Below are 12,867 nucleotides of genomic sequence, written 5' to 3'. Positions count from 1 at the left end.
GTGAAGAACGCTTCACTTCCGCATGTCCCTGGCAGGAAAAACGCATGTACAATCCGCATGTACAATCCGCATGCGTTTTTTCAGCCAGGGAGATGCAGAAACGCTCAGGAAAAAATCGGAGCATTTCTGTATCGTGGGCACATAGCCCAATACTGATCGCAAGGCAAATTTTGTAGACCCCTGGCACTTTACTGGTAATATACATCAACTTGGCAGATGGATTACAGACTACCACAATTAATGAAGACCACGTAGAATATCTTGTAGTAGTTGGCAAGATTCCTTAAATTTGTATGGGTTCTATGATGATGTCCCTTCAGCTCTATTATGGGGTCTGGGTGTTAGAGGTGCAATATTGTCACAAGGATGGGGCCTAATTATAGTAATACACAACAGCAAGCAGGCAAATCTGCCAATTTTGGCGGTACCAAATCTATATGGAACTTCTAACAAATAATGTTTGGGTAAAACAGAATTGCACATGTTGAATTTCAACATGCCCAATCTTTTGTTCTCACTGGAGATTAGCCGCCATCCTTCCGACTTTGAGAACACGTTGCATTAAGGTTATATAGGCACCCTAAAACCCTCCATACACAACTGACTATAGTCGACCGAACCCAATGATATTGGCAGATGATTGTCGGAGGAGTTACGGATCAGGCATGTCCCATTTCAGACTGCTGATCCTCATGTTCTCCCTGATACCAGCTCCTGTTTCTAGGAGATACGGCCTAGATGGCTGCAGGCCAAACGATCAGCCGAACTAATCACACGACTGACAGACATCTAAGATCTATGAGGGGCTTAAGGCTGTAAATATCTAATTATTTCTGTTATTAAATGACATCATAGAATATCAAGAAAATAAAACTTACCTCTCAAAATCTGATACAAAAAAACCTTGACATGATCGGAGCTGAGTGGCTGAGGGGAGACGATGATCTTATGAAGGTCACTCTGCATTAACTCGGTGACAACATATCTGATCAATCAGTTAAGGTGTACACAGAAGAAAACACTTATTTACCAGACATTTCATCATCTTCCCCATCTTATCATATCGTCATCAGGTCTGCAGCAGAAAAGTCATGCACATTTTTTTAGGTTACAAAACAACCACCATAAATTTATTTTATATGTTTAGATATATCAAATCATTTAGAGGGACTCTTATTAGATTTTTCCTAAGCAATCTCAGATAAATAGCATCCTATTTCTCTGAGATTGCATAGGAAAAACCTGATAACAGAGTCCCTTTAAATGAGGAGACCCTGATTCCAGCATTGTCACTTACTAGGCTGCTTGCTGTTTCAATAAATTCAGTGTTTTATCAGCAGAGGACTAGTTTCCTCTGGCCTCCTGGTCCAAATTAATGAAAAGAGAATGAATACTCAAGAAAAAACCTGACCTATTTTTTAAAATCAGGTTTTTATGTTACATGAATTTTTTTTAATGTTTATTTCAATTTTTCATATAACGATCTTTATAAAAAAAAAAAAAAAACTTCCAAGTTTCACACTGGCCACTAAGTCTTAAACTAAATGCGCACTTCCTGTTTTGTGGAGCAGACTTTTCAGACGTCTCATTGTCATCACAGACAGGATTACCATCAAAGGTAATTACTTTATATACAGCAGATGACACAGGATTCACCATTCACAAGAGATGATGCTACAAGCTCACCCCCTCCCTTCACAAGAGATGTTATCTGCCGATGTGCATGAACCCAGCACCCAAACTTCATCTGGACATCACTTGTCAGAAGTTGCTGTCTAACCCGAGTGTAAATAACACAATCCAGCAAAGGAAACAAGAACAAATAAATGGACATTATTATGGTTCTCAGCAGTGAACACACAGATAATTAAGAAAAAAAAAATCCTGAAAAGAGGAGGCAAAAAAAATTACTACATATGATCTGACAGATCATTACGTCGCAGCTCTGCCTTTATTCCTGATGCAATTAGGTCCAATCAGAAGCCAAAAGCATCAAACTTCGTTTCTTCAAAGAAGGTACATAAGCAACCTTTTTAGTAGGTCAGATGTGAATCACAAACGAGGAACTGAAGTGTGTAGAAGGGGTTGTGTTTCTTTTTATGGGCGACTGAATAAAACTGGTACGGTTTGACAGCTGGCACTAATATGGCACAATGCATACCCTTTAGTCTAATTCAGTCAGAAAAAAAAATCCCCAAAAAACCTCCATAAGAAAAAGTATCCCCCATACGTTGCAAGGCCAACTATAGGGCTAATGGCAGCTGCCCCTTTCCAGGCCCGAGCTACACTAAGTGGCACTCGCTTGAAAGAGACTTGGAGGTGCCACTGAATTGAAAAGAAGCAAAAGCGATTATTGTCTGTGGGTAATTTAATGAGGGCATCAGAATAGGAATGAGTGACGAGAGCGTTTGATGTTCCTGCTTGCTCTAGATGTGACAGCCTCTCGAGCAGATGGCGCCCAAGTGGGTTAAAACTTCCGTTCAAGCCCGCAAATGTGAAAAACAGACAGGAAAGCTGGCATCGTCCTCGCAGCAGATTCATTCACATGCCCTTCTATTTTATTTCATGGCTGGAGTAACAGGTGACGAGTGAAAATAAATGATCCGTGTTCACAACTTCAGAATTAGATCATTTCTGGGAGCTCTACCCAAATATTAATCATTGCTCTGTGAACTTAAAAAAATGCCATTAAAGCTCTTCAACTAGTTCTCGAGGAGAAATGTGGGCCAATTATTTCTGCCAGGGACATCTAAAAGAAATGGACGTATACTGCAGAGCAGCGGAGCCTAACGTTTTTAGGAGTACTGGTACCGGATGTGCCATTATTCTCACTGCTACCACTGTCCGGTTTTCAACATTTATAAAATTTGGGGATTACAAAAATAAACCCCATGAGATTCTCAAAGCATGGGTGCCACTTCTCTGCAATACATGCCAAGTTTTCATTCATTCTTCTTATGGTCTTATACAGCACATTAGAAATCACTCACGCTGGGAGCCAGTTTTATGCTCGAATTAGAGTTTCTTTAAAGAGTTTTTAAAAGGGATTGTACAGGATTAAAAAAGGGGTAATACACAGACAATAGACTGAGTGTTATTATTGCAGCTCATCCCCATCCATCTTTTCTCTAGTCTCAAACACACCCTTTAAAAAATATTGTAATTCGATAGATGAACTTCATGGAATTCGTCTAGGGTTGCCCCTTCTCCTGAGCTAGGCCCGTCCATAGAAGCAACGAAGACAATGATGCCACTTGGCACTTGTGCAATTCCCAAAAGGATTGTGAATCTATGTTCTCCGTTAACAAATTAGTATGAAATAAAGCATAACCCCAAATATAGGAAGCCCTTCCAAGAAAACGTCAGTAAGATATTTTAGTGTTGACATGGTACACCATTAATCTACCTATTGATCGCTAACCTCTCCTTTTATCAGCCCTATTCCGATCCTCATCCACATGACCGCCCAAGAGGCTAGCTGGATCACACAGCGCGGAATATATGGACTGGAAGGCGCCATCTCAATGAATTCCTAATAGCACCTTGATGTGACTTTCTTTGGCTACATTCACACGTTCATGTGTCACAAGTCTCCTGACCCGAACTCAACAGCTTCATAGGCATATATTCAGCTGTCAAGTTTGGGTCAGTAACCCTGCAGCCGGTCCCGAAACACACGGTTGTGTAAATCACACCCAAATAGAAGAAAATGAGTCTTATTTGAAATGAATGGATATTCACGAAAAAATATACATATGGCTACACAATAGGGTGAATAACCAAAGACAAAGATACATACAATTAAAAATATCTCTTCAATATAATTGTAACTATAAAATGTATATGTAAAATTGTGGGGCGCAATGCACAGAAGGAACAGAAGAAAGTTCACGACAAACGTATGCATTAAAACTAGTGATGAGCGAGCATACTCGCAAGTACTCGGTACTCGCCCGAGCATCTCAGTATTCGAGATGCTCGGAGCTCGCCGAGTACTTGCGAGATGCTCGGCGGATGCTCGGGTCCCCTCCCTGCACGTTTGGCGCTCTTTAGAGCGCCAATCAACAAGCAGGGATTGCCTGCCACTCACTGTAATGCCACAGCCATGTTCGTTGTGGCATTACAGTGATTGGCTGGCCGCACAGCGTCATCAGGTCTATATCAGACCTGGGGTCGCCATGCTCGTCACAGTCACTCCGGAATTAGACAGTGTAGGGAGAGCTGCTGCTGTGTCAGGGAGAGATTTGGTTGTGTATTAGGTAGTGTAGGGAGAAAACAAGTACATTACATATATTCATTTCAACAAACAGTCCTTCTGAGGACTAATCCATCTGCAGAGATATCAGGCAGGCAGTGTATATAGGCAGGCAGTGTATATAGCACAAGAGGCTCTATTCCAGTTCTGCCTTCTGCTGCTGTTAGATATTTCTAGACAAAGGCCCAGGTCTCAGGGGCCAGGAATATATATTTTTTAGATCTTAATCCTCATTATTTGCTTATAAAGCAATCCAGAGAACACACAGTTTTTCTGCGCCATTTGCTTGTTGGCACTGCAGAATACAGCCAGGTCCTTTCCATATTACAGCGCTAGAAATCCAGCTATTTAAAACTGTGGTTTCTCCGTCACACGGATCACATTTAAGTGCACTGAAAATACTGCCATTTTTGGCCTCCATTCAAATTTTTTTTCAGTGTGTCAGCAAAGTTTTTTAGACACCAGTTTGCTGTTTAAAATACACTGTTCAAAAAATAAAGGGAACACTTAAACAACACAATATAACTCCAAGTAGATCAAACTTCTGTGAAATCAAACTGTCCACTTAGGAAGCAACACTGATTGACAATCAATTTCACATGCTGTTGTACAAATGGAATAGACAATAGATGGAAATTATTGGCAATTATCAAGACACCCTCAATAAAGGAGTGGTTCTGCAGGTGGGGACCACAGACCACATCTCAGTACCAATACTTTCTGGCTGATGTTTTGGTCACTTTTGAATGTTGCTTGTGCTTTGACACTCGTGGTAGCATGAGACGGACTCTACAACCTACAGAAGTTGCTTAGGTAGTGCAGCTCATGCAGGATGGCACATCAATGCGAGCTATGGCAAGAAGGTTTGCGGAGTCTGTCAGCGTAGTGTCCAGAGGCTGGAGGCGCTACCAGGAGACAGGCCAGTACACCAGGAGACGTGGAGGGGGCCGTAGGAGGGCAACAACCCAGCAGAAGGACCGCTACCTCCGCCTTTGTGCAAGGAGGAACAGGAGGAGCACTGCAAAATTACCTCCAGCTGGCCACAAATGTGCATGTGTCTGCACAAATGGTTAGAAACCGACTCCATGAGGGTGGTATGAGGGCCCGACGTCCACAGATAGGGGTTGTGCTCACAGTCTAACACCGTGCAGGACGCTTTGCATTTGCCACAGAACACCAGGATTGGCAAAGTCGCCACTGGCACCTGTGCTCTTCACAGATGAAAGCAGGTTCACACTGAGCACATGTGACAGACGTGACAGAGTCTGGAGACGCCGTGGAGAGCGATCTGCTGCCTGCAACATCCTTCAGCATGGCCGGTTTGGCAGTGGGTCAGTAATGGTGTGGGGTGGCATTTCTTTGGAGGGCCACACAGCCCTCCATGTGCTCACCAGAGGTAGCCTGACTGCCATTAGGTACTGATATGAGATCCTCAGACCCCTTGTGAGACCATATGCTGGTGCGGTTGGCCCTGGGTTCCTCCTAATGCAGGACAATGCCAGACCTCATGTGGCTGGAGTGTGTCAGCAGTTCCTGCAAGATGAAGGCTTGAAGCTATGGACTGGTCCGCCCGTTCCCCAGACCTGAATCCGATTGAGCACATCTGGGACATCATGTCTTGCTCCATCCACCACACCAATGTCACGTTGCACCACAGACTGTCCAGAAGTTGGCGGATGCTTTAGTCCAGGTCTGGGAGGAGATCCCACAGGAGACCATCCGCAACCTCATCAGGAGCATGTCCAGGCATTGTAGGGAGGTCATACAGGCACGTGGAGGCCACACACAATACTGAGCCTCATTTTGACTTGTTTTAAGGACATTACATCAAAGTTGGATCAGCCTGCAGTGTGTTTTTCCACTTTAATTTTAGGGGTGACGCCAAATCCAGGCCTCCATTCGTTAAGAAATTTGATTTCCATTGATGATTTTTGTGTGATTTTGTTGTCAGAAAATTCAACTTTGTACAGAACATGAGAATATTTCATTCATTCAGATCTAGGATGTGTTATTCGAGTGTTCCCTTTATTTTTTTGAGCAGTGTAGTTACCTACAGGCCAGGTATTTAAAACTCTGGTTTGTCCGTCACACGGATCACATATATTTTTTCTGAAAATTCTGCCATTTCTGGCCTCCATTTAAATTTTTTGTCAGTGTGTCAGCAAAGTTTTCAACACCGGTTTGCTGTTCAAAATAGTTACCTACAGGCCAGGTATTTAAAACTGTGCTTTCTCCATCACACAGATTACATATAACTTCGCTCCAAATTCAGCCATTTGTAGTGAGCGTGGAAGATATTGTCCTCCATTTAAAATGGGCAAGGCGCGTGGTAAGGGACGGGGAACTGGACGTGATGGTGATGGTGCACCCAGAGGCTGAGGGCAAGCTGAAATTGTGCCACAACATACACCCATATCTTCTCGCCTGACCTTCCTGTCCCAATTCCTAGGGGACCGCAGCACACTACTATTGAACCCAGAGCAGAGTCAAAAGGTTGTGGGCTGGATAGCAGATAATGCTTCCAGTCACTTAGCCACTACCACCACCTCCACCTCCACACACTGTCTTTCACACGGTCAAGTCTTGGTAGCCGTGAGTCTGGACTCATATTCCTCACCCTGATCCTCCTTCCTCCCACCATGCCGAGTGCCCGGAGACAACTGATCCCACACGTGGACACTCTGAAGAGCTGTTCACTATTCCATTTATAGATTAGGACCTCTCGCCCAGTCCACTTGAAGCGGGGCAAGAGGAGATCGCATGTAGCGATGCCCAAATATTTGAGCAGCCACGGTCACACGAAGGCGACGGTGGTAAAGTGTCACAAGAGGTGGATGATGATGAGACACAATTGCCAGAAAGTCAGGAGAAGGTCCAGGGTGTGGAGGTGGAAGACGAGGTGGTGGATGATATAGTAACTGACCCAACCTGGCAGGAGGACATGCAGAGCGAGGACAGCAGCACACAGGGGGAGGGAGTCAGAGCACCCCAACAGGCAGGAAGAAGCAGTGTGGTGGTCAGAGACAGAAGGCAGGCAACCGTTCCCCGTAACACCAACACGAAGGAAGTTGCGAGTACAACTGTTAGGTCTTCCCGAGTCTGGTGGTTTTTTAAAGACTCTGCCGATAAGCCCAAAAAGGTTGTTGTCACCACCTGCCAGGCCACCACCAGCATGATCAGGCACATGGCAGCAAAGCACCCGACTTTGTGGGCCGAACCCCAGGGTCCAGGAACAGTGTCTGCGGGTGGCACCATTGCTTCTTCCGCTGTTGTGCATGCGAAGATGCCTCCTGCCCTGGACCTGTCGTTGCACACTCAAGAAGCAGCATCAGGAAGCACGTCCACGTCCTTGTCCCAGCGCAGCGTTCAGTTGTCCATACCCCAGTCCTTGGAACGCAAGCGCAAATATGCAGCCAACGCCCCACAGGCCACACTACTAAATTCCCACATTTCACGACTGCTTGCATTCAAAATGTTGCCTTTTAGGCTTGAGGAGACGGAAGCATTCCACAACCTGATGGCGGTGGTCATCCCTCGGTACTCAGTCCCCAGCCGCCACTATTTCTCCTGGTGTGCCGTCCCCAAATTACACAAGCAAGTGTCCCAAAACATTAGCCGTGCCCTCAACAACGCGGTTACCGGGAAAGTCCACCTATCCATGGACACGTGGACAAGTGCTTGTGGGCAGGAACGGTATATCTCGCTGATGGCACACTGGGTTAACATAGTGGAAGCAGGAACCCAGTCGTACTTTGGGACGGAACATGTCCTCCCGACGCCAAGGATTGCGGGCCCTAGGTCAATCAGGGTTTCCCCCACAGTCTACAGCTCCTGCACCTCATCCTCCTCCTCCTCTTCAGCCTCCATCTCCGAAATGACCACATCAGTCACAAGCTGGAAGCACTGCAGCACTGCCTCGGCCAAGCGGCAACAGGCTGTGCTGAAGCTAATATGCTTAGGAGACAAACCACACAATGCTGAAGAGTTGTGGACAGCTCTGAAAGAGCAGGCAGATCTGTGGCTCACACCGCTAAACCTACATTCAGGCATGGTCGTGTGTGACAATGGCCGGAACCTGGTGGCGGCTCTGAGGCGAGGCAAGCTCACACATGTACCATGCCTGGCCCATGTGCTTAACCTCGTGGTTCAGCAGTTCCTCAAATCCTACCCGGAGCTGCCGGATCTGCTTGTTAAAGTATGAAGCCTATGTGCCCATTTTAGAAAGTCACCTACAGCTTCCGCCACCCTTGCCATGTTTCAGTAGCGTTTGCAGCTTCTGGCTCACAGACTGGTGTGTGTGATGTCCCCACAAATTGGAACTCTACACTGCAGATGTTGGAAAGGATTTGTGAGCAGAAGAGGGCAGTTGTTGAGTACCAGCATCAACAAGGCTGTCGGTACTCAGTTCAGACTCCACACAAGAGTTCAGGAGTGGACATGGATGTCAGACATGTGTACCTTCCTCCAAAACTTTGAGGACTCCACAAAGATGGTGAACGGCTATGACGCCACAATTAGCGTCACCATCCAGCTTCTCTGTCTTCTGAAATGCTCTCTGCTCACAATCAAAGAGGATACATTGCAGGCGGAGCACGATGAGATGGAGCAAGGACCCATACAGTGTCATTACACACAGCCCAGCCTCATCTCATCCCAACGTGGACTGGGTGACAATGAGGAAGAGGAAGAACAGGAGCTAGTTTCACGTGCTATAGACGGTACTACCTTCACAACTGTCATAACGTCTGTTCAGCGTGGACGACGCCGACGACAGGGAGAGGGAGGAGGAGGCCGACGACGACAGGGAGAGGGAGGAGGAGGCCGACGACGACAGGGAGAGGGAGGAGGAGGCCGACGACGACAGGGAGAGGGAGGAGGAGGCCGACGACGACAGGGAGAGGGAGGAGGAGGCCGACGACGACGACAGGGAGAGGGAGGAGGACGACGACGACGACGACAGGGAGAGGGAGGAGGACGACGACGACGACAGGGAGAGGGAGGAGGACGACGACAGGGAGAGGGAGGAGGACGACGACAGGGAGAGGGAGGAGGACGACGACAGGGAGAGGGAGGAGGACGACGACGACAGGGAGAGGGAGAGGGAGGAGGACGACGACGACAGGGAGAGGGAGGAGGACGACGACGACAGGGAGAGGGAGGAGGACGACGACGACAGGGAGAGGGAGGAGGACGACGACGACAGGGAGAGGGAGGAGGACGACGACGACAGGGAGAGGGAGGAGGACGACGACGACAGGGAGAGGGAGGAGGACGACGACGACAGGGAGAGGGAGGAGGACGACGACGACAGGGAGAGGGAGGAGGACGACGACGACAGGGAGAGGGAGGAGGACGACATGGTCAGTCATCCTCTTGGTGAGGACACGGAAGTCTTGTCTGTTAGCAATCTGGCACGCATGGCTGAGTTTATGTTACGCTGCCTTTCCCATGACCCTCGCGTTCTCAAAATTTTGGGTGATAGTCATTATTGGCTGGTGACACTTCTAGACCCACGCTACAAGGAGAACTTTATATCTCTTATTCCTGAGGCGGAGAGGTCTACAAAAATGGGGCAGTATCAGAAGGCCCTCGTTGCGGAACTATTAAAACAATTTCCATCTGAAAATGCTGGCGGCAGAGGTCACAGTTCGTTGGACAACCAAGGAGTACAGGAGAGAGAGACAACTTCAATCCAGCAGAGGCAGGGGAACACTGTCAAAGCTCTGGGAGAGTTTTCTCAGACCCTCCCATCGCACAAGCCCTGAGGCGCGGGGTACTCTCACAAGGAGTGCAAAGTTTGGGAAGATGCTGAGGGAGTACCTTGCCGACCGTACCAACGTCCTCTGTGATTCCTCTGTGCCTTGGGAATTATTGGGTATCCAAGCTGAATACGTGGAATAAACTGGCTCTCTATGCCTTGGAGGTCCTGACCTGCCTTGCCGCCAGCGTTTTATCAGAGAGGGTTTTTAGTGCCGCTGGTGGAATTATAACTGATAAGCGCATCTGCCTGTCAACTGAAAATGCTGACAGACTGACTCTTATAAAAATGAACAAGGGCTGGATTGGGCCAGATGAATGATAGCAGCGTAAAACTCAAATCCAGTGTCTTTTTTTTTGGGAGGTGTATTCCCATGCACTTCTTCACACCCACATATGGGTATACGCTTCCTGATTTTGACTATTTGCTCTTGTCCTCCTCCTTCACCACCATATCACCAGGGTGACCGTGGTCCATGATGCAACACCCACATAATTTTTTAAAGGGCGTCTTTGATGTCCGTAAAAAAAAATTTTTATACAGTATGTTCATGTATACCCCCCAGGGGTAAATGTTTGTCAGCCCATACACTTCGTGCATGGGCATTACAAATATAGGAGACCAGCTCCTTTCTAATGGGAACATTTTTTATGAGGCCCTCCTCCACGGGGCATTGGCGTGCCTCCCAATTTTTGGCAGCCCTAGCATTCACTGCATAGGTCAACACTATGGGAGACCCACTTCCTAATAATGGGAACATTGTTTTCAGGAGGCCCTCCTCTAAGTCTCTTCAAAGGGGTATTGGGGTGCGTCCAAATTTTGGGCAGCCCTGCCACTCACTGTATACCCAATAACAGTATAGGAGACCCACTCTTTAGTAATGGGAACAATAAAACATAGCCGGCTGATGGCTCTCTAAGAATAGTGAGGGCCGACTGCTGGCCCTTTAAGAATAGTAAAGGCCGCCCGATGGCTCTATAAAAATAGGCTTTGTGACTTTCAGAGTCCCTCCTTCATAAATGAAACACGATGTATCTGATGATATATCACACACCACATGGCCAGATAAGGTCGTAAAATGTTAAAATTACATTTCCCGGTGAATGCATTTGTCACGGTTGAAAGCAATGCAAAAGTGCAAAAACGCATCAAAAACACTACGTGTGAACATAGCCCAAGGTGTGGAGGAGCATTTTCGTTTCTGGTTATTTATTTTGCTTTATATACAAGTCATTACACTGGAAAGGACGTTCCTTAACACATTTCCCAGGAAAATCCATTTTGGTTTCCTTTTTCTATGTTTTATTGGAAGTCTGTAAAAGTGGCGTAATACCTCTGACAAAGTTGTTGACATAAGTGACCTGGGAGTCAGAAATGCTTCCAGGGCTCTTCCCCATGCTGTTCCCATCAAATTTTTAGGCCCTCTGCAGACCGCCGGGGGGAGCCGCCTGAAAAATGCTCGAGTTTCCCATAGACTTACATTGGGCTCGTTGCTCAGGTCGAGCACCAGAGTATTCCAATGTGCTCGATCCGAGCACCAGAGCATTTTAGTGCTCGCCCATCACTAATTAAAACGTACAAGTAAAAGGGGCTAAAAGCTATATTCTCACTGCACCAGTTATATATGAGATGAAAGATAGCCTATATCTATTAAATCAATAAATAAATGTGTAAATACAAAAATAGATCAATAGATACACTACATATACATATTACAAGAATAACATACCATGAAGGAGAGAAATAGCATAAAGTATAGGACCTCAAGACTGACGTACGTTTCACCCTTGGCTTTCTCAAGGAGTGACAATCTCATTCCATATATAATTGATGCAATAAGAAAATAGCTTTTAGCCCCTTTTACATATACATTTAATGCTTACATTTGTCGTGAACTTTCTTCTATTCCTTCTGTGTATTGCGCCCCACAATTTTACATGTTTTAAATTATGTACCGAAAAAAATGTATCTCTTTAATATAATTTTGTCTTTGGTTATTCACCCTATTGTGTAGTCACGGTTGTGTGAATGTAGCCTTAAGCTGGCCATACACATTAGATTGCCATCAGCCGAACAAAGCTTCCACCATTCATTTGGCTGACAGCCATGTCAGCCGACACTCCCATACACAGGAGCGCTCGCTCGGCTGAGTGCTTGTGTTCTTTATGAGAATCTCCCTATACACTGAAGTGTATGTCGAGCCTGTTGATATCAACGGGTTCGGCCCACATTAGTCTAGTCTAATGTGTATGGATGCCTTTACACTGAGAAAAAGACTTCACAACAAAGACTGGGTGTAATCTGGCTGGTTTCATAGGTGGTCACGTGGTGCAAAAGAGGTATGGCATTTCTAACAGGAGAATTAATACAAGCTCTGTTTGCACAAAGATTAGTAAGGGGCAAAAAGATATATATGCATGGGATAACTTGGATGTTCCCATTCACCCATGGGTACAAAATTTCGGTCCTGCTCACTGAGCCATAGTGCACAAGTGTGAACGAGTATACATACAAGTAAGGCTATGTTCACACACGTGTTTTTTTCTGCAGCTAAATCTGCTGACAACTTCTCTAGCAGGAAAACAGCTGCGTCAAAAATGCAGGTCTTCCTGAGTGTTTTGATGCATTTTTGCAGCGTTTTTTTCACTGTCCTTTTGTCTCTAGTTAGGCATGTACATAAAGTTCAGTGAAAAAAAAGAATCCTATTCTATTTTGCCAAACACAGGTGCGTTTTTTCCTGCATTTTTTGACACCACCCATTATTTCCTATGGGTGAAAAAACGCTGAAAGAAGTGGCATGCTCTATTTTCCAAAAATGTAAGCAAGGCAGAAAATAGGCAGCAAACAAAAAGCA

The 12,867-nt window shown here is 46.0% G+C and overlaps 1 protein-coding gene across 1 annotated transcript in view; it reads right to left on the bottom strand.

Moving 5' to 3' along the window:
- The window catches only part of NLK (nemo like kinase), a 172,646-nt gene that overhangs the window by 43,884 nt on the left and 115,895 nt on the right, over positions 1-12,867 (bottom strand). Inside the window, exon 4 of the mRNA XM_073667777.1 lies at positions 879-985. Within this exon, the coding sequence (XP_073523878.1) occupies positions 879-985 (107 nt within the window). The remainder of the gene's footprint in view (positions 1-878; positions 986-12,867) is intronic.

The sequence above is a fragment of the Phyllobates terribilis genome, unplaced genomic scaffold (assembly GCF_046119375.1).
Source record: "Phyllobates terribilis strain yellow unplaced genomic scaffold, ASM4611937v1 Scaffold_2__4_contigs__length_985480577, whole genome shotgun sequence".
NCBI classification, from domain to species: domain Eukaryota; kingdom Metazoa; phylum Chordata; class Amphibia; order Anura; family Dendrobatidae; genus Phyllobates; species Phyllobates terribilis.
Note: the sequence above shows the minus strand (reverse complement) of the source record. Positions and strands in the feature narration are given on the sequence as shown.